The sequence below is a fragment of the Tachyglossus aculeatus genome, chromosome 11, assembly GCF_015852505.1.
Source record: "Tachyglossus aculeatus isolate mTacAcu1 chromosome 11, mTacAcu1.pri, whole genome shotgun sequence".
NCBI lineage: Eukaryota > Metazoa > Chordata > Mammalia > Monotremata > Tachyglossidae > Tachyglossus > Tachyglossus aculeatus.
In genome coordinates, this window is record NC_052076.1 from 16851644 (window position 1) to 16870484 (window position 18841).

At 45.5% G+C, this 18841-nt stretch overlaps 2 protein-coding genes and 1 pseudogene across 2 annotated transcripts; all 3 read right to left on the reverse strand.

Moving 5' to 3' along the window:
• Nucleotides 1-713: 713 nt before the first annotated feature.
• On the reverse strand, nucleotides 714-1091 carry LOC119934684 (keratin-associated protein 2-3-like). The gene has a single exon (XM_038754247.1). The coding sequence runs from the start codon at nucleotides 1089-1091 to the stop codon at nucleotides 714-716; it is 378 nt and encodes a 125-aa protein (XP_038610175.1).
• A 6042-nt stretch (nucleotides 1092-7133) lies between these two features.
• On the reverse strand, nucleotides 7134-7819 carry LOC119934421 (keratin-associated protein 4-4-like). Its single transcript, XM_038753914.1, has one exon. It carries the CDS (start codon nucleotides 7719-7721, stop codon nucleotides 7134-7136), a length of 588 nt encoding a protein of 195 aa, XP_038609842.1. The 5' UTR covers nucleotides 7722-7819.
• Nucleotides 7820-14923: 7104 nt separating this feature from the next.
• On the reverse strand, nucleotides 14924-17252 carry LOC119934685 (annotated as a pseudogene).
• Between the last annotated feature and the right edge of the window lie 1589 nt (nucleotides 17253-18841).

Sequence of the window (18841 nt, forward strand, 5' to 3'; positions counted from 1 at the left end):
GGGTTACTAAGGAGGAGAAGTTAAGAAAGTTAAATGGTGCATCATTGCCACTGGGATAGATGTCTAAGTGAACAACTATCACACTGGTCTTCTCAGAAGCCTTTGGTGACACTATTGTAGACAGAATATTGGCCTGGGTGGACCATCAGCTGAACTACAGAAACAGGAGACAAGGAGCAGATACAAGGTGAATGATTTTTCATTCTGAAGCATCACCTCTTAGGGGAAGGGATTTCTTAAATCCAGGTAGAGTAACTGAAAGAATTTGAAACCCCACCCTCCACTCCGGTTTATCAAATGCTAAAGCACAAAGTGAGAACACATTGAAAAGAATGAGTCAAGACCTAAAGTTTGTCTGCTGGGGCTGAGAAAGGACTTTATTAGAAAAAAGAGATGCAGCGAGGTTTCAGAGACCCTTCATGAAGAGACTAGAACCTCAGCATTACCTCATTGTCGAAAGACTAGCCAAGTGATCATTGAAGGCCCATTCATAATCAGTAAATGCGTTGTTCAATGCACTGTTGCAGCAAGTTGGTCTTTATTCACGGTGCTGGCAGAGAAATCCCTCATAGGCGGGTGGATCAGGAACATGACACGGGAAAGACAGCGTTAGCTCTTGATGAGTAAATCCACCTTTTCTTTCCAATTTAGATGGAGAGTAGCCCCATGGTTCCTCAAAAAGACTGCAGGTTGCCGACGGCACCTAAGTTTGTTTAGAAGCAGGTCATGCGGCAGGCAGCCGGCTGGCAGCAGGGGGGCCTGCAGCAGGGGGACTGGACGGAAATGGGCTGGCAGCAAGTGGAGGCCCAGCAGCAAGGCCGGCAGACGACGGCGGTGCAGCTGGAGGGGCAGCAGGAGAGGGGTTGGCAGCAGCCGGGCTGGAGACAGCAGGGCTCAGGACGGCAGCAGGGCTGGAAGCAAGGGCGGCTGAATCGGGGCACACAGCTGACCGGCCGGCACACGGTGGTCTGACACGAGACCGGCGGCAGGCAGGAGCGGCCACAGCAGCCGGACCCGCAGCTCTGGGGCAGGCAGCAGCCTCCCCCACAGCTCAGGTTGGAGCAGACGGAGCCACAGCAAGAGCTGACCATGATGGAGATGAGTTCGGGTTTGGGTTGAGTTAGAAGGAGGAGTGAAGTCTTCAGGGTTCAATGTCTCCCTCCTCTCTGTGGGTCCTTTATATACCCTGGCCAAGGATGGTTGGCCCCTAAATTGTTGTTTATGATGCCTGGAGACAGAAGTCCCATTAGCCTGTGGTAAGGTTGCTGAGAAGCATTCCCAGCCTCATAAGAAAACTATTTGTTTCCTTCCTGAATTAGAACTGCCCCATTTGACCTCAAAGTCAGAATTCTATGCTTTAACTTCAAAGAGGTCAATAATCACCATGGAAAACTAATTTTCATTACTCATTCTTCATTTTTGCTCTTACGGAATGACAGTCTCACTATCCCTCAGCCTCATATTCCTCTTGCTAATGTCCTCTAGTGACTAATCTTACTAATCTCGTTTCACTCAAGTTGAACTTCCAATGAATGGTCTCCTGAGTAATGCTACCATGAAGCAAAATGATGATGGTGTGCTCTTGAATCGCAGGCAAGCCACTACCCTTATCATCACTAAATCTTCATCATTCATCATCACCATCATCAATGGTATTTCTTGAGTGCTTACTATGTGCAGAGCACTGTACTAAGCACTTGGAAGCAGCGTGGCTCAGTGGAAAAAGCACGGGCTTTGGAGTCAGAGGTCATGGGTTCAAATCCCGTCTCCGCCAGTTGTCAGCTGTGTGACTTTGGGCTAGTCACTTAACTTCTCTGGGCCTCAGTGACCTCATCTGTAAAATGGGGAATAAGACTGTGAGCCCCCCGGTGGGACAACATGATTACTTTGTAACCTCCCCAGCACTTAGAACAGTGCTTTGCACATAGTAAGTGCTTAATAAATGCCATCATTATAATTACTATTGGAAGAGTATAACAGAGTTGGCAGATACATTCCCTGTCTACAATGAGCTTACAGTCTAGATGGAGGGACAGATTTTAATAGAAATAAATAATGTATAGTATATAATTTAAAGATATGTACATAAATGCTGTGGGGTTGATGGTGGGAGAAATATCAAATGTTCAAAAGTTACAGATCCATCTTCCTGCCCTATTGTGATTGAGAATGTGGTTTGGGATATTTCATTCATTCTGTCATATTTATTGAGTACAGTTTCTTTGCCACTTGCCTGCTGGGTGACTTTGGGTAAGTCACTTAACTTCTCTGTGGCTCCATTTCCTAATTTGTAAAATGGACACTGTATTTTCCCAATTTGTAAAATGGACACTATATCCTACTCCCTGCTACTTAGATGTGAGCTCCATTCAGGACAGGGATTGCATCCAACGTGATTATCTTGTATCTATCCCAGCATTGAGTACAATGTTTGGCACATAGTAAGGCACTTCATAAAATGCCATCATTATTTTACAGAACACAATACTATACTGGATGCTTGAAAGAGAGTTATAAAAGTAAAAGACTTGAGTTTTATTTTTGCCTTTTATTCTTATTATCCTCTCAATGCTCCTGCTCCAAAATGTAATTCCTCACTTCATTGCAGGAAATGTAGTTATTTTCCTATCAATAAAATGAAGATTAAGGACCACTGTAAGAAAAGATGTGTTGTCCAGAATGTTTGAGGATAGCACTGTGGCCTCGTGCAAAGATAATGGGCTTGGGATCAGAGGACCTGGGTTCTCATCCTGGCTCTGCCATTTGTCTGCTGTGTGTGTGACTCTGGACAAGTCACTTAACTTCTCAGTGCCTCAGTTTATTCATCTGTAAAATGAGGATTGAATACCTGTCCTCCCCCTTATACTGTGAGGCCCATGAGGGACAGGGACTGTATCTGATCTGGTTATCAATCCCATTTGTGTGTGTGACTCTGGACAAGTCACTTAACTTGTCAGTGCCTCAGTTTATTCATCTGTAAAATGAGGATTGAATACCTGTCCTCCCCCTTATACTGTGAGGCCCATGAGGGACAGCGACTGTATCTGATCTGGTTATCAATCAATCCCATTTGTGTGTGTGACTCTGGACAAATCACTTAACTTCTCAGTGCCTCAGTTTATTCATCTGTAAAATGAGGGTTGAATACCTGTCCTCCCCCTTATACTGTGAGGCCCATGAGGGACAGGGACCGTATCTGATCTGGTTATCAATCAATCCCATTTGTGTGTGTGACTCTGGACAAATCACTTAACTTCTCAGTGCCTCAGTTTATTCATCTGTAAAATGAGGGTTGAATACCTGTCCTCCCCCTTATACTGTGAGGCCCATGAGGGACAGGGACTGTATCTGATCTGATTATCAATCAATCCCATTTAATGAGTGCTTACCATGTGCAGAGCACTGTACCAAACACTTGGGAGAGTTCAGTAAAACAGATTTGGTAGGAATATTCCCAGTCCACTACAATCTTAAACTCTAAAGGATCTTCTATCTAACCCAACCCTTGGTACAATGCCTGACCCATGGTAAGCTCTTAACCAATACCACAATTATGAATTTTTTAAATAGTACTTATTAAATGCTTACACTGTGCCAGGCACTGAATTAGTAGGCTGGTGCAGCTACCAGTTTGAATTCATTTGTATTTATTGAGTGCTTACTGTGTGCAGAGCACTGTACTAAGCACTTGAATAAAGTCCTTGTCCTATATAAGGCTCACACTGTATCTCAAACATATCTGTCTAACTGCAGATCTCTCCCCCAAATCCTGCCACTGGCCTGGACGGCCCTCCCTTTACATATCTGACAGATTATTACTCTCCCTACCTTCAAAGGCTTACTGAAGGCACATCTCTTCCAAGAGGCCTTCCCTGACTAAGCCCCATTTCCTCTTTTACCACTCCCTTCTGTGTCACCCTGACTTGCTCCACCCTTCTCCCCTAGCACTACAGTACTTATTCATTCAATCATATTTATTGAGCACTTACTGTGTGCAGAGCACTGTACTAAGAGCTTGGGAAGTACATATGTACACATTTGTGATTTATTCATTTACATCAATGTCTTTCTCCCCCTCTAGACTGTTAGCTCACTGTGGACATGGAATATATTTGTTATATTGCTGCAAGATAGTCTCTCAAGTGCTTAGTAAAGTGCCCTGCACACAGGAAGCACTCAATAAATACGACTGATAGATTGATTGATTGATTGAGGATTTAATCCTTATTTTACAGATGAGGAACAGAAAAGTTAAGTCACTTGCCCAAGGTCACACAGCAAGCAGGTGGCAGAGCTACAATTAGAACCCAAGTCCTATGACTGCTGTGCGTGTGCTCTTTCCACTAGGCCATACTGCTTCCTTTAATGAGAGATGAGTTCTTCAAAAACCACTCCAGTTTGCTAGTTTTGAGGGCTCCTACTATTGGATTTTGCTGGACCACATTAAGTGCTCAAGTCTTTCAGCAATCCCCTAGGGATAATGATCTTGCCTACGTGAAGAGGTTTGTTTGTAAGTTTTTGAGAAAATTCCTACTGCAGTTGGGAGAGAACTGTTTGATGATGCCAAGCCCTCCAAAACCACCTTTCTAGGGCTTTGGAGAAACTTCTACATGAAAGTCCCCTTAGAAACACTGACAATCTGAGGCACAGATGGGAGCTGAAGTTGTTGGTTAATCAAATTAGCAGAAATTTTGTCCAGAGAAACAGGAAAGATGTGGACATGCTTAGGAAAGCTCCAGAATTGCAAACTCCTTTTTTTAATGGCATCTGTTAAGAATTTACAATGTTCCAGGCACTGTACTAAGCTCTGGAATAGATACAGAATAATCAGGTTGGACACAGTCTATGTCCCACATGAGGATCGCAGACTTAATCCCCATTTTACGGATGAGGTAACTGAAAGTCAGAGAAGTGACTTGGCCAAGGTCACACAACAGACAAGCAAGAAGCAGTGTGGTCAAGAGGAAAAAGCGTAGGTCTGGGATTCAAAGGACTTGGGTTCTAATCCCAGCTCTTCCACTCATCTGCTGTGTGACCTGGAGCAAATCACTTAACTTCTCTGTTCCTCCATTTTCTGTTCCACCAATTCAACCCCACTCCTTCCTACTTAGACTCTGATTCCCATGTGAACAGGGACTATGTCCAATCTGGTTAGCTTGTTTCTACCCCAATGTTTAGTGCAGTGTTTGGCAAACAGTAAGTGCTTAAAATACAATTATTATAATTGAATAATAATAACAACTATAATAATAATAAGTGGTGGAGCTGGGATTAGAACCCAGGTCCTCTGACTCTTCCTCCATGAAAGATTGGGAGGTTGAGATAAGCCCCTGTAGGTGACATTGCTGATACGCCCAAAAGGGTCAGATTATGCTATTTTACTATGTATATGTTTTTTGGTACAACAAATGCCAATCTTTACTTATGCCCTTTTTGGAAAGGTCTGTTGGTCAAATACCATCAATTTCAGCCTATTCTGCACTAATGTATATGCATGTTATCTTCTGTTTTCCCTATGTTCATCTGCTACATGTAGAGCAACTGCTATTTATAGAGTGCTGTACTAAGTGCTTGGGAGAGTACAGTTGAATTATCGGATATGATCCCTGCCCTCAGTTGAGTGGGAGAGACTGCTGATATGGGACTTTGATTATATAAAGTGGAGAAATTAGAGGTTAATTTGTGCAGGCCTCCATAAAATAGGGAAGCATTTTGGCCTATTTTCCCATTTAGGATGCAAAGTCATTCACACTTAAAGCAGTATGTTCTCTTGGAAATTTAACATTGCTATGCCGCAAATAGCACTATCAGATGAATGAAAGTGGAATATTGAGTAAGTGAGTTCTAAATGAAATTTAGTTTAATCTTAGTATGTGAATGCATTCTCAAAAGTCAAAACATTGGCCAAAACACTATGCATGCATTTAAATAATAGTGATAAAAACACAATACATTTAGTCATATATTAATATATAATATAAATATTTAGTACGTAGATAAATATAGTTCCAAGTAGCATGAAAACAGATAACAACAATGAGTGATTTGATGATTTTGGAGCCTGTATTCCTTCAATAGTATGAAGTGGTGAAAGTTAAGAGTCACAATAAAACCAGACTGTAAACTTTCTGTGGGAAGGGAACACGTCTATCAGCTTTGCTGTTCTGCAGTCTTCGAAGCAATTATTACAGTGTTCTGCTCACAGTAGGCATTCAATAAATATGACTGATTGACAAAAGGTAAGGATGCAGGATTAATGGTATGCTAGGGTGAGATAATTCAAAATTTAGAGAGAAAAAGATGAGGGTGAGACATAGATAGTTTGACCATTGATCTGTTCACCTTTTAGTGTTTGATAATTCATATGGGTGATTCAGTGAAGGGTGAATTAGCAAAAGTGTGCTAACTGCAGGTAGTCTTTTTCCTCTACATTTTTGATAATTTGTGTCCCATGAATAAATTTTCTTCAAACTCCCAGGACGCTCTATCCCTTCGTGCTCCTTCTTTTGTATTGACTACCAGGATTAGGAAGGCAGAAATGAATGGGATAGATGAAACCATTTTGGATTTCTACTGCATTCCAATAGATTATATGGAATAAAGTCTAAGAAATAATGATTCACAACGTCATGATTTTCTATCCCAGGAAGGGATGCTTTATTAGAGATCAATCAATCACCAAAGCATAAGAAAAGAAGGGTGAGGAGTGGGATGAGAAGAAAGCTAATTGGGTTAAGAGGATTCAAAAAGCAGGAGCCTAAACTGTGGACCAAAAAAGGCATTTCCCAATCCGGATGGATCACCATGGAATACTTCCTTTTTCCTCCTGGGATCGACAAGTTGTCACCGCACTGGTGAGGGGATGAGGAGACTAAGATGTCTTTGGGGTTTTTGGCTGGAGACTTCAGTGCTAGTTAGAAGCCAGCATTGGCTGAGGAAGGTGGCCTTTGAGTTGGAGGCCGGGCCTTGTTCCATGGCAGGGAGGATTGTGGGTTGCGGGTTGTTGTCAGGCAACTCCACTCATTGCAATCAGAAAGCACAGTCCTTCTCCTGGTGGCTTCAAGTGATCCAAAAATACTGGGTGTCTGGGTGAACAGTCAGGGGATGCAAGAGCCAGGGTCAGGACAGGTGGTTCAGCAGCAAGATGATGCACCGCAAGTAGGGCGGCAGCAAGTGGTTCTACAGCAAGTGGTTTGGCAGCAAGCCGGGCGGCAGCAAGGCTGGCAGCAGGTGGGCACACAGCAGGTTGGGCGGCAGCAAGTCGTCCGGCAGCAAGTGGTTTGGCAGCATGTTGGGCGGCAGCAGGGCTGGCAGCAACTAGTCACACAGCAGGGTCGGGGGCAGCAGGGCCTGGGACAGCAGGGCCTGCAGCAGCTGGACACGCAGCATGGTCGGGGGCAGCAGGGCCTGCAGCAGGTAGACACGCAGCAAGGTTGGGGGCAGCAGGGCCTGTGGCAGCTGGACACACAGCCGACTGGGCGGCAGCAAGTGGGCTGGCAGCAGACCGACTGGCAGCAAGTGGGTCTGCAGCAGGTCGGGCGGCAACAGCTGGACACACCGCATGTTGGGCGGCAGCAGGTGGTTCTGCAGCAAGTGGTTTGGCAGCACGTCGGGGGGCAGCAAGGGCTGCTACAGCAGCTGGGCTCACAGAAGGTCTCTTGGCAGCAGTCTCTTCCACAGCTCAGGTCAGAGCAGACGGATCCACAACAGGAGTTGACCATGGTGTCGGTTGGTTCAGGGTCTGGTGTTGTCTCAGAGGAGGAGGAGGAGGAGGAGATTCCCAAGTTTGAATGGCTCCTGGTGTCCAGAGCCCCTTATATACCCTGAAGGGGTGGTGTGTCGGGGTACAGCGACCGATGATCCAGCATGTGGATCCCTTCCTCACTGTCACTGGAGCCAATCAGAAACAATGAGTAAATTAGCAATTAAAGATTACCTATGGAAAGGAGAATCTTCTTCGCCGTGAACCTCAGTGGCAGCCAATCGTCCTCTTGCTTCTCAAATCATAATTCTGAACTTCCCCCTGTCCTGAGGACCATCTCCTCACTTCACCAATTTTTCTACTGCCATCAACCATGCCTCTGTCAGGTGACTGTGGGATCCAACAGATCAGTGGGAGTCTCTCCTGCGCCTGAGTCACATGGGATGAAGGTCATCATGACGGGGAAGTGTGCAAGATCAAACACCTTCCCAGAGGAAGGAATGATGACTGAGGGAGAGCAGGAAGGTGACACTGCATGGTGGTCAGTAGGGAGTCACTGGGAAATCATGAGGAAGGATACGGCTGAGTGTCAGGATTCTGACAGAGAGAATTTGCCAGCTGGTATCCATTCCAACTGCCTCTGGCCTGGTTACTAGATCACACTATCACATTAATACAATCACTCATCCTAGCCTACTTAGATAACTGCATCAGCCTCCTTGTAGACCTCCCAGCCTCCTGTCTCTCCCCACTCCAGTCCATACTTCACTCCACTGCCCAGATCACCTCTCTACAAAAACTTTCAGGACATGTCACCCCCTCCTCAAAAATCTCCAGTGGTTGCCTATCCACCTCCGTATCAAACAAAAACTCCTCATTATTGTCTTTAAAGCATTCCATCACCTTGCCCCCTCTTACCACACCTTGCTTCTCTCCTTCTATAACCTGGCCCACATACTTTGCTCCTCTATTGCTAACCTTCTCAATGTACCTAGAGCTCACCTGTCTTGCTGCCGACCTCTGGCCCATGTCCTGCCTCTGGCCTGGAACACTCTCCCTCCTCAAATCTGACAGACACTCTCCCACCTTCAAGGCCTTATTGAAAGCACATCTCCTCCAAGAGGCCTTCCCACTTTTTCTCCCTTCTGAGTTGCCCTGACTTGCTCCCTTTGCTCTCCCCCCCTACTTTCAGCCCCACAGCACTAATGTATATATCTTTACTTTTATTCATTTGTATTGTCTGTTTCCCCCCACCTAGACTGTGAGCTCATTTTGGGCAGGGATTGTCACTGTTTATTGTTGCATTGTCCTTTCAAAGCACTTAGTATAGTTCTCTGCATACAGTAAGTGTTTAATAAATACAGTTGAATGAATGAATGAACCTGACAGTGAAACAGCCATGATGGTATAGAGCAAAAGAGCTATTGATTTGCACAGGCTCACTGTGGGAAGGGAATGTGTCCGTTTAATATTATATTGTACTCTCCTAAGTGTTTAGTTCAGTGCTTTGTACACAGTAAGCACTCAATAGATACAATTGAGTGAGTGAATGAATGAATGAATGAATGAAGTTCTGGTATGCAGAGCAGCTCTGGAACTCAAGGCACTCGGGAGGAAAGCACTACAAATGAAAATCTTTCCAGAGACCACAATTTTTTGGTCAATGAGATAGGATAATGATGATGATAATAATGATAATGATGATGATGATGATAAAGTCATCTGCCATGAGGAAAGGTGATGAGCCAAGGTCAGGAGGCTTCAGAAATTAGGGCCTTCACAGAAGAATCAAATATTATGCTAGTGGGATGCGCCTCTCCATTTCCAATTGAGAAGGCACGTGAAGAGTGAGGAGGCAAGCAGAGATGTAGAACATTAACTCTTTCAGTTGTATTTATTAAGCACTTACCATGTGCAGAGCTGTGTGTGTGTCCCTGTCCCCAGTGAGCTCAAAGTCTAGAAGATTGTGTAGGGCCTAGAAAATTGTGTAGAAGATGTGCAGTCTTTGTTCATGCTATGCTAGTCAGTTACAGGATGAACAGGATTGGAGCCAAGTCTTCTAAGTTCCAGAGCAGAACTCTTTCCACTGGACTTAAAGTCAGGCTACCATGAGCTGTTCATGGCATCCATAGGTCCAGTTGCCTGCTTCTAGTTCACCTGGGCACCTGCTGATGACATCTGCTGAATCCAGGGCAAATCTGGGGTGAGATTTGTCAAAGGAGAAGGAGTAGATGATCAATGAGGGTCTGTGCTGAAACTGAAGGTTGTGTCAGGACTGCTGGATGTTTTGGAAAATGGATCTTGGTAACTTTGGGGGCAAGCCAGTTTCAGTCAAGGTGGAGAATTAGGCCAGAATGCTGTCGCTGATGTATTTCATTATTCCTTGCTGAAGGAGGCATCACATTTTGCCCTCTCCATTTTCTGTGCATAGGGTAAATCAATCAATCAATGATATTTATTGAGCACTTACTGTTGCAAAGCACTGCAATTAACTCTTAGGAAAGTACAATAGAATTGGTAGATACTATTCCTGCCCAAAAGAAGCTTACACTCTACAGGGAGAGACAGACATTAAAATAAATTACAGATGAGTGAAATAGTATAGAGTTATGAACATAAGAGCTGTGGGGCTGGGGTGAGTGTCAAGGTGTTTAAGCACATAGTCCACACAGGCAGTAGGGAGGATAGGGAAAATGAGGGCTTAATTACTTTGGGAAGGCCTCTTGGAGAAGATGTGATTTTAGGAGGATTCTGAAGGTGGGAAAAGTGGTGGATTGTTGGATGGGTAGGGGGAGGGAGTTCCAGGTCAGAGGACAGACCTGGGCAAGGGGATGACAGAGAGACAGACAAAACTGAGGTACAGAGAATAGGCTAGATTCAATCAGTCGATCATATTTATCGATTGCTTACTACGTGCAGAGCACTGTAGTAAGCACTTGGGAGAGTACAATACAACAGAATTAGCAGGCATGTTCCCTGCCCATAATGAATCTAGAGAGAAGGAAGGAAGTGGTCTGGGTTGTAGCAGTTCAGTGAGACTTAGGTAAGAGGGAGAAGAGCTGAGTGAGTGCCTTAAAGCTGATGGTAAGAAGTTTCTGTTGGATGAGGGGGTGGATGAGCAAAATCACTGAAAGTTTTTGAGGAATGGGGAAATATGGACTGAATTTTTTTTAGAGAAATGATTCCGGCAGCAGAGTGAAACAGGGAATGGAGAGAGGAGATATGGATGGAGGCAGGGAGATAAGCAAGGAGGCTGATGAAGCAGTCAAAATCAGATGTGGTAAGTGGTTGGATGGATCAGCATGGGATCAGTTTAGATAGAGACAGCAAGGCAGAATCTAGAGATGTTGTGAAGGTAGAACCGGTGGGTTTTTGTGACAGATTAAATATGCAGGTTGAATCAGAGAGATGAGTGAAGGACAATGCCAAGATTATGGATCTGTGAGGAGGGAAGATGGTAGTCTTGTCTATGGTGATGGGAAGCTAGGGGGGGAATAGGTTATGGGTAGGAAAATGAGGAGCTCTGTTTCAAACATGTTAAGTTTGAGGTACTCGTGGTACACCCAAGTAGAGATGTACTGAAGGCAGGAGAGAATGATAGAGGAAGGATAGAAGAAGAGCCTGGAGAGGTAGATTTGGGGATCATCCACTTAGAGTTGGAGGTTGAAGCTATGGGAGCAAAAGAATTCTCTAAGAGAGAGGGTATAGATGAAGAATAGAAGGGGACCCAAAACTGAGCTTTGAAGGACTCCCAGAGGCAGAGGAGAAATGAGCAAAAGTGATTGAGAAAGAGCGGCCAGAGAGGTAGGAGGAGAACCAGGAAATAAAAGTGTTGGTGAAGTCAAGTGTGATAATGTCCTCAGGGAGAAGGGGGAGAACAGTTTCATATTTCATTTTAGTTAAAGGGATATTCATGCCATCTGTGTGCTAACTCTTGAAATCCAAGGAAAAACATGCTTTTGATTCGAGATGGGTGTCAAGACTCTTTTGATTCCTTCTTTAGGGGGCTGCCGTAACCACAGGTTTGCTGGTAAGCAGGCAAAACCACTGAGCCTGTCGTACCTCCAGAGGGAAAAAATCCATTCAACCTCAGGATGGTGGCAATGAATTTACCTAAGTGCTCCAGAGAGCAATACTGGGAGCTATCTGCACTCTCAGTCTGGCTCTGTGCAGGTAATACAGTCCAGGGAGTCTTGTGGTTCCAGAATGACCCCTGGAACAGCCACAAAACCCAGTCCACAAGTACACCAGAATCAAATCCACTGGGAAGCAGTGTGGCTTGGTGGAAAGAGCATGGGCCTAGGAGTTACAGGACCTGGGTTCTAATCCCAAATCCGACTCTCGTCGGCTGTGTGATCTTAGACAAGTGGTTTTTCTGTGTCTCAGTTCCCTCATCTGCAAAACTCGGTTTCGATACCTGTTCTCCCTCCTGCATAGACAGTGAGCCCCATACTGGGACCTGCTTAGCTTGTATCTATCCCAGTGTTTAGTACAGTACTTGGCACATACTAAGTGCTTAATAAATACCATTATAGTTATTATTATTATTAAATCCAGAGCAAAAGCCCCTAGGCACTAGCATTCTCTCAAGGAAGAAACAGCTTTCTTTCTTTCAATGTTCCAAGTCCTATGAATCTGGAGCTATTTCTTCCTGGGATGGTCTCAAGATTCATTTCTGTGAGTCTTCCTCAAGATGTCAAACTAGACCACTGGTCCAGGAGTGGTTTTGGGAGAGTGAGCATCACAGCCACTAGCCAGCTCAAAATGACACATGTTCTGCCCCTTAAGTGGACTCCCTATGTCAGTAGTTGTTTACATTATCATAAACGCCAACATCATCATTATCATCATCATCATCAACCTCCTCTTCATCTTTATTCACTGCTTCTTGGGAGCCAATCAGTGTTGTATGGGTTTCTTGTGGGCAGGGAACATGTAGTGTACAGAATTGTACTATAATTCTGTAGTATTGTACTCACCCAAGTGCTTTATACAGTGGTTTGCACACAGTAAGTCTATAACCAATGTCCCCAGTTTCTCTTTTCCAATTCTCTCCAATCTGGTTTCTGCCCCCTTCACACCGTGGAAATAGCCTTCCCTAAGGTCACCAATGACCTTCTTCTCACCATATTCAAAGACCTCTACTCCATCCTAATCCTCCAAACCTCTTAGCTGCCTTCAACACTGAGAGCCACTCCATTTTCCTTGAAACATTATCCAACCTTAGTTTCCCTGATATTGAACTCTCCTGATCTTCCTCCTAACTCTCTGGCTGCTCCTTCTAATTCTCTTTCACAGGCTCCTCTTCTACCTACCATCCTCTGACAATGGGGTCCCTCAAGGCTGAGTTCTTGATCACATTCTATTCTCCACCTACACAAACTCCCTTGGAGAATTAATTTGCTACCATCTTTATGCAGATGATTCTTAATTTTACCTCTTCAGCCCCAATCTCTCTCTTCTGCAGTCTCATATTTAATGCTGCCTGAAGGACACATCTACTTGGATGTGCCACCAACACCTCAAATTTAACGTGTCCTAGACAAAAACTCCTTATTTTCTTATCCAAACCCTGTCCTCCCTCGACTTGCCCTTCACTGTTGACAATACCACTATCCTCCCTATCTTGGCATTATATCTGAGCCATCTCTCTCAGATAGCCCACAGATTCAATCTGTTGTCAAATCCTGTCAATTCTACCTTAACAAAATCAATAAATTGGACCTTTCATTTCCTTCCAAATAGCTACTATGCTGATCAAAGCACTTAGTACAGTTCCTGGCACATAGTGAGAACTTAACAAATACCATTATTATTATTATTATTATTCTATCCCTCCTTGATTCCTGCATCAGCCTCCTTTCTTACCTTCCTACCTCCTTTTTCTCTCCACTCCAGGGCATACTTCATTTTGCTGCCTGGATCATTTTTCCAAAAATGCATTCTGTCCATATCTTCCCACTCCTCAAGAATCTCCAGTGTTTGCCCATCCATCTTGGAATCAAACAGAAACTCCTTACCACTGACTTTAAAGCACTGTTAGCCCACTTCCTCATGAGAAGCAGCGTGGCTCAGTAGAAAGAGCCCGGGCTTTGGAGTCAGAGGTTAGGGGTTCAAATCCTGGCTGTGTGACTTTGGGCAAGTCACTTAACTTCTCTGTGCCTAAGTGACCTCATCTGTAAAATGGGGATTAAGACTGTGAGCCCCCCGTGGGACAACCTGATTGCCTTGTAACCTCCCCAGTGCTTAGAACAGTGCTTTGCACATAGTAAGTGCTTAATAAATGCCACCATCATCATCATCATCCTTTCTGTAGCCTGGAACTCCCCTCCCCAACCACAAATGCTAGACCACCAGTCTCCCCACCTTCAAGGCCTAATTAATGTTATGTCTCCTCCAGGAGGCCTTACCTGACTAAGCCCTCTTTTCCAGATTTCCTCTCCCTTCTATGTCATCTATACCCTTTGGGCACTTGGTATTCACCCTGCCCTCAGCTCCACAGGATTTATGTACATATCCATAATTTATTTATACTAATGTCTGTCTCCCCCTCTAGACTGAAAGCTCGTAGTGGGCAGGTAACGTCTGCCAATTCTGTTGTATTGTTCTTGCCCATGATTTGGTACAGTGTTCTGCAAACAGAAAGCACTCAACAACTACTGTTGATAAATATGCTCTCAGTAAATAACATTGATTCATTGATTGGTGAACATTCTGAGGAACTGAAAGATGCGACAGTCACAAAGCTTTAGCTCAGGGTGTTGGGACAGAAACTGAAGACAAACAATTAATGAAAAGATAATGGAAAGACAAAGATGTTTTTAACCCAGGATGGGGCCATTTATTAGGAAGCAACGAGGCCGAGAAGCACAAGAAAAAGAGAGTGAGGGCTGCGATGGAAAAAATCACTTCAGGTTCAGAAAATTTGGTTCACAAGAACCTAGGTGGGGGATTTCTTAACCAAAAGGGAAAGGATCAGGTAAAGTTCTCCATTATGTTTTTTCTCGTAAAATGTTAGGTGTGATGAAGAAGAGGTTGAAGATCCTGCATGGGAGGCAGTGAATGATGGAAACCAGAGTTTACAGCAAAGCCCATTCCAGTTTCTAGACTGCAGATTCCCCAGGGGTCTCTGGGAAGGGTAGGTCAGTAACAGGGAGCTACTGAACTGCTATCCGTAATTCCATGACGTTGAGGGAAAGAACTGGTTGCCAGGCAGGTTGCTCAGCAGCAACACGATGGGCCGCAAGTAGGGCGGCAGCAAGGCTGGCAGCAAGGGGTCACACAGCAAGTTGGGCGGCAGCAAGTCGTCCGGCAGCACGTGGTTTGGCAGCATGTTGGGCGGCAGCAAGGCTGGCAGCAGCTGGACACACAGCAGGGTCGGGGGCAGCAGGGCCTGCAGCAGCTAGACACGCAGCAGGTAGGGCGGCAGCAAGGCTGGCAGCAGCTGGACCCGCAGCACGGTGGGGGACAACAGGGCCTGCAGCAAGTAGACACACAGCAAGCTGGGCGGCAGCAGGGCTGGCAGCAGCCGCACAGGGAGAATCTTGGGAAGCCACAGAAGCTTGTGGAGCAGCAATTGCAGGCCATGGTGGTGGTGGTTGTGACGGTTGTTCAGGTGTAAGGAGAAGTTCCTGATGTTTGGTTGCATCCATGCCGCACTGTCTGTCTTTTATACCCCCCTGGGGCTGCTGTGGTGAGGGGGAAGTGGAAACACATCCTTGTAATTGTTTGTATGCTAATTTATCATAATAAATTAAGGGGCAATTAAGTTCTCCGGATGAAATGTCCTGAACTTCCTCAAGGGGACCAATGTGTTTCCCAGGGGCACGAGAATCATCCAATCAGCTCTTGGCTTTCCAAATCACATGCTTCCTCTCCCCTGAGGAACATCACTTACATTCAGCCAGTTTCTTGCCTCTCCATCCCTGGGCTGTGGTCTGTCATGTGACTGTCTGACTCCCGGGCTTGGATAACCCACTCTGACTAACCTAGGGGCCCAATTCCTTCCAGGGGAAAGTTCCACTACTGGGCCATTGCCATGTTGAATGATCTGTTCTCTGGGGTGGAAGACTATCATTGAAAGAAGAGTCCAGAGACTCAGAAACGGATCCTGAGGGATGAAACTGATTTTGTGAGCTGGGAGACAACAGTAAAGACTAGGTCTTTGCTGCCAGTCCCACCCCCAAACAAGATTTTATTGGCCAAAGCCTCCAACTTGGTTTCAATAAAATGAACCTTTAGCAATCTGCAGGATTGCTTCTGTACCTGGTGGACCAGGAAATATAGCAATTAGGAAAGTGTTGGGTTTTTTGAAGCTAAAAAGACCTAAAGAACAATTTCCATGATCTGGCAAAGTGCTAGGACTTTTCATGACAGGCATCCCAAAGTCCTGTAAACCTGGCACATTAATAGTCAGTGACATTGACTATCCCAGAATGGACTGGGTTCATTCATTCATTCAGTCATATTTATTAAGCACTTACTGTGTTCAGAACACTGTACTAAGAGCTTGGGAAAGTACAATACAACAATAAACGGTGGTAGCAGTTTGAATGGAGAGGAAAGAGTGGATTTTAGCGATGTTGTGAAGTTGGGACCGACAATATTTGGTGACAGATTGAATTTGTGGGTTGAATGAGAGAGAAGAGTGAAGGATAATGCCAAGGTTATGGGCTTGTGAGATGGGAAGGATGGTGATGCTGATTTGGCAACTGGAAACCCAACTGTGGGCTGAAGGAAGGGACTTCCAAAACCAGAGCTATCACCAGAGAACACTGCATTGTCCCTCCTCAGATTGAAAGATTCATTCATTCATTCATTCATTCAATGGTATTTATTGAGTGCTTACTGTATGCAGAGCATGTACTAAGCGCTTGGGAAGTACAAGTTGGTAACACATAGAGACGGTCCCTACCCAATAGCAGACTCAGATTGTCACAATGCCAGGCCAAAGGATGAGGACAAGGAGACTTCAGAATTTTAGCACTATTTAGAAGCCAGTGTCCATAATGGCTGAGAAAGGTGGCCATGGACTGGGAGGCCGGACCTGTTTCCATGGTGGTGAGGACTGTGGTCCCAAGGTAGCTGTCACGTAGTTGTGCTGTTTGTGGTCAGAGAGCTTCAAGTGGTTCAGGGAACCTGGACTTCAGCTGCTTGCAAGCAGTTGGCATGGAAGGAGGTTGCTCAACAGCAAGATGATGTCCCACAAACAGGATGGCAGCAGATGGTTCAGCAGCAAAGATGAGCAGCAGCAAGGCTGGCAGCAGCTAAGCACGTGGCGGGGTCTGGGGCAGCAGAGTCTGCAGCAGGTGGACACACAGCAAGGTCAGGTGCAGCAGGGGCAGCAACACCTAGAAATGCAGCATGGTCGAGGACAGCAGGGCCTGCACCAGGTTGGGCGGCAACAGGCGGTTCTGCAGCAAGTGGCTTGGCAACAGGTCAGGGGGCAACAAGGGCTGCTGCAGCAGCTGGGCTCACAGCAGGTCTCTTGGCAGCAGTCTCTTCCACAGCTCAGGGCAGAGCAGATGGATCCACAGCAGGAGTTGACCATGGTGTCGGTTGGTTCGGGAACTGGTATTGTCTCAGTGGTGGAGGAGATTTCCAAGTTTGAATGGCCCCTGGCACCCCGTGCCACTTGTATAACCTGACGGGGTGGCACCTGGAAGAGAAGAGCCTCCTGATCCAGTATACGGAATTCCTTCCTTGCCATCACCGGGGCCAATTGGAAAGCAATGAGTAGATTAGCGTTTAAGGTTCTGCCAAGGAAGTGTGCTCAGACCCATGGGAAGGTTAATCAGCTAATTAGCTGGGTGCTTCCCAGGGCACAGGTTTGAATTTCCCCCTATTCTTCAGCCACTACAAACCATGATTTTGTCAAGTGACTGTGGGTCCTGATGCATTCCTCCCTGTATTCCAGGATGCTATGAGTCACGTAGGGTGAAGGTGCCCATAATTGGGCAGATTTCAGGATCAAACACCTTCCTGGAGACAGGAATGCTGGTTGGGGGAGCGCAGGAAGGGGACACTGCCAGGTGGTTTGTGGGGAGTCACAGGGGAATCATGAGGAAGGAGGTGGATGAGTGAAAAACATCAGTTTGTCAGGATCCTGACAGAGAACTCCACAGCTCATATCCATTCCAGTTATGTGCATATCTCCTTATAGGCTGTAAGCTCCTTGTGGGGAAGGAATGTGTCCACCAACTCTGTTGTAGTGTACTCTCCTAAGCACATAGTACAGTGCTTAATGCACATTAAATGCTCAATAAATACCACTGATGGACATCTACAATTAATTTATTTCTATAGATGTCTGTCTCCACGTCTAGACTGTAAGTCCTTGTGGGCAGGGAATGTGCCCACACATTGTATTGCACTCTCCCAAGCGCATTAGTGCAGTGCTCTGCATACAGTAAGCACTCAATAAATACAACTGATTGACTGATGGATTGCTTCTGGTCTGTTGCCTTGAACATGTCAGGCATTGATTTGGCTGTGACGGCCCGGAGCTAAAGCGATGTTAATATGCACAAATTTTGACATACGAAGTGGACCTGGAGTTTGAGGAGTTGGGGAGGAAAGTGCTTGAAAAAAATAGGATGGGATGTTTAGCCAAAAAGAAAGGATGGGGCATCTGGCCTGATACTGTAGCCTTGGGCCTTGAGGTATGATGATGGGGAAACCATTCACCACAATGAATGACGATGGGTCAGGAAACTTTAGGACTGAGAATTTGTGCAGAGGAACAGAATATCATGCTAGTGGCTTGGGCGGCACCATGTGCACTCATCCATGCATATTCATGCATATGTTGCCAACTTGTACTTCGCAAGCGCTTAGTACAGTGCTCTGCACACAGTAAGCGCTCAATAAATACGATTGATGATGATGATGATGATGATGATTCCCACTTGGGCAGGAATTTAGTTGTGATGAGTTAGAGAATGATGCAGCACATTGTTAAGTGTAAGTGTTGTCTTTTCTCACTTTAGCTAGTTGGAGCATATGAGAATGGAAGGCAACTCTCCTGATTTCCAGAGCGGTGCTCTCTCCACTGAGCAGGAGAATGGGGTGAGGCAGGTATGACCAGTGGCACAAGGGTGAAAGAAGTTCAAAGGCAGAGTGAAAATAATAATAATAATG

Bases quoted from the DNA above. Each gene is read 5' to 3' on its own strand.
- LOC119934684 (XM_038754247.1), bottom strand. From the start codon at position 1,091: ATGGTCAGCTCTTGCTGTGGCTCCGTCTGCTCCAACCTGAGCTGTGGG.
- LOC119934421 (XM_038753914.1), bottom strand. From the start codon at position 7,721: ATGGTCAACTCCTGTTGTGGATCCGTCTGCTCTGACCTGAGCTGTGGA.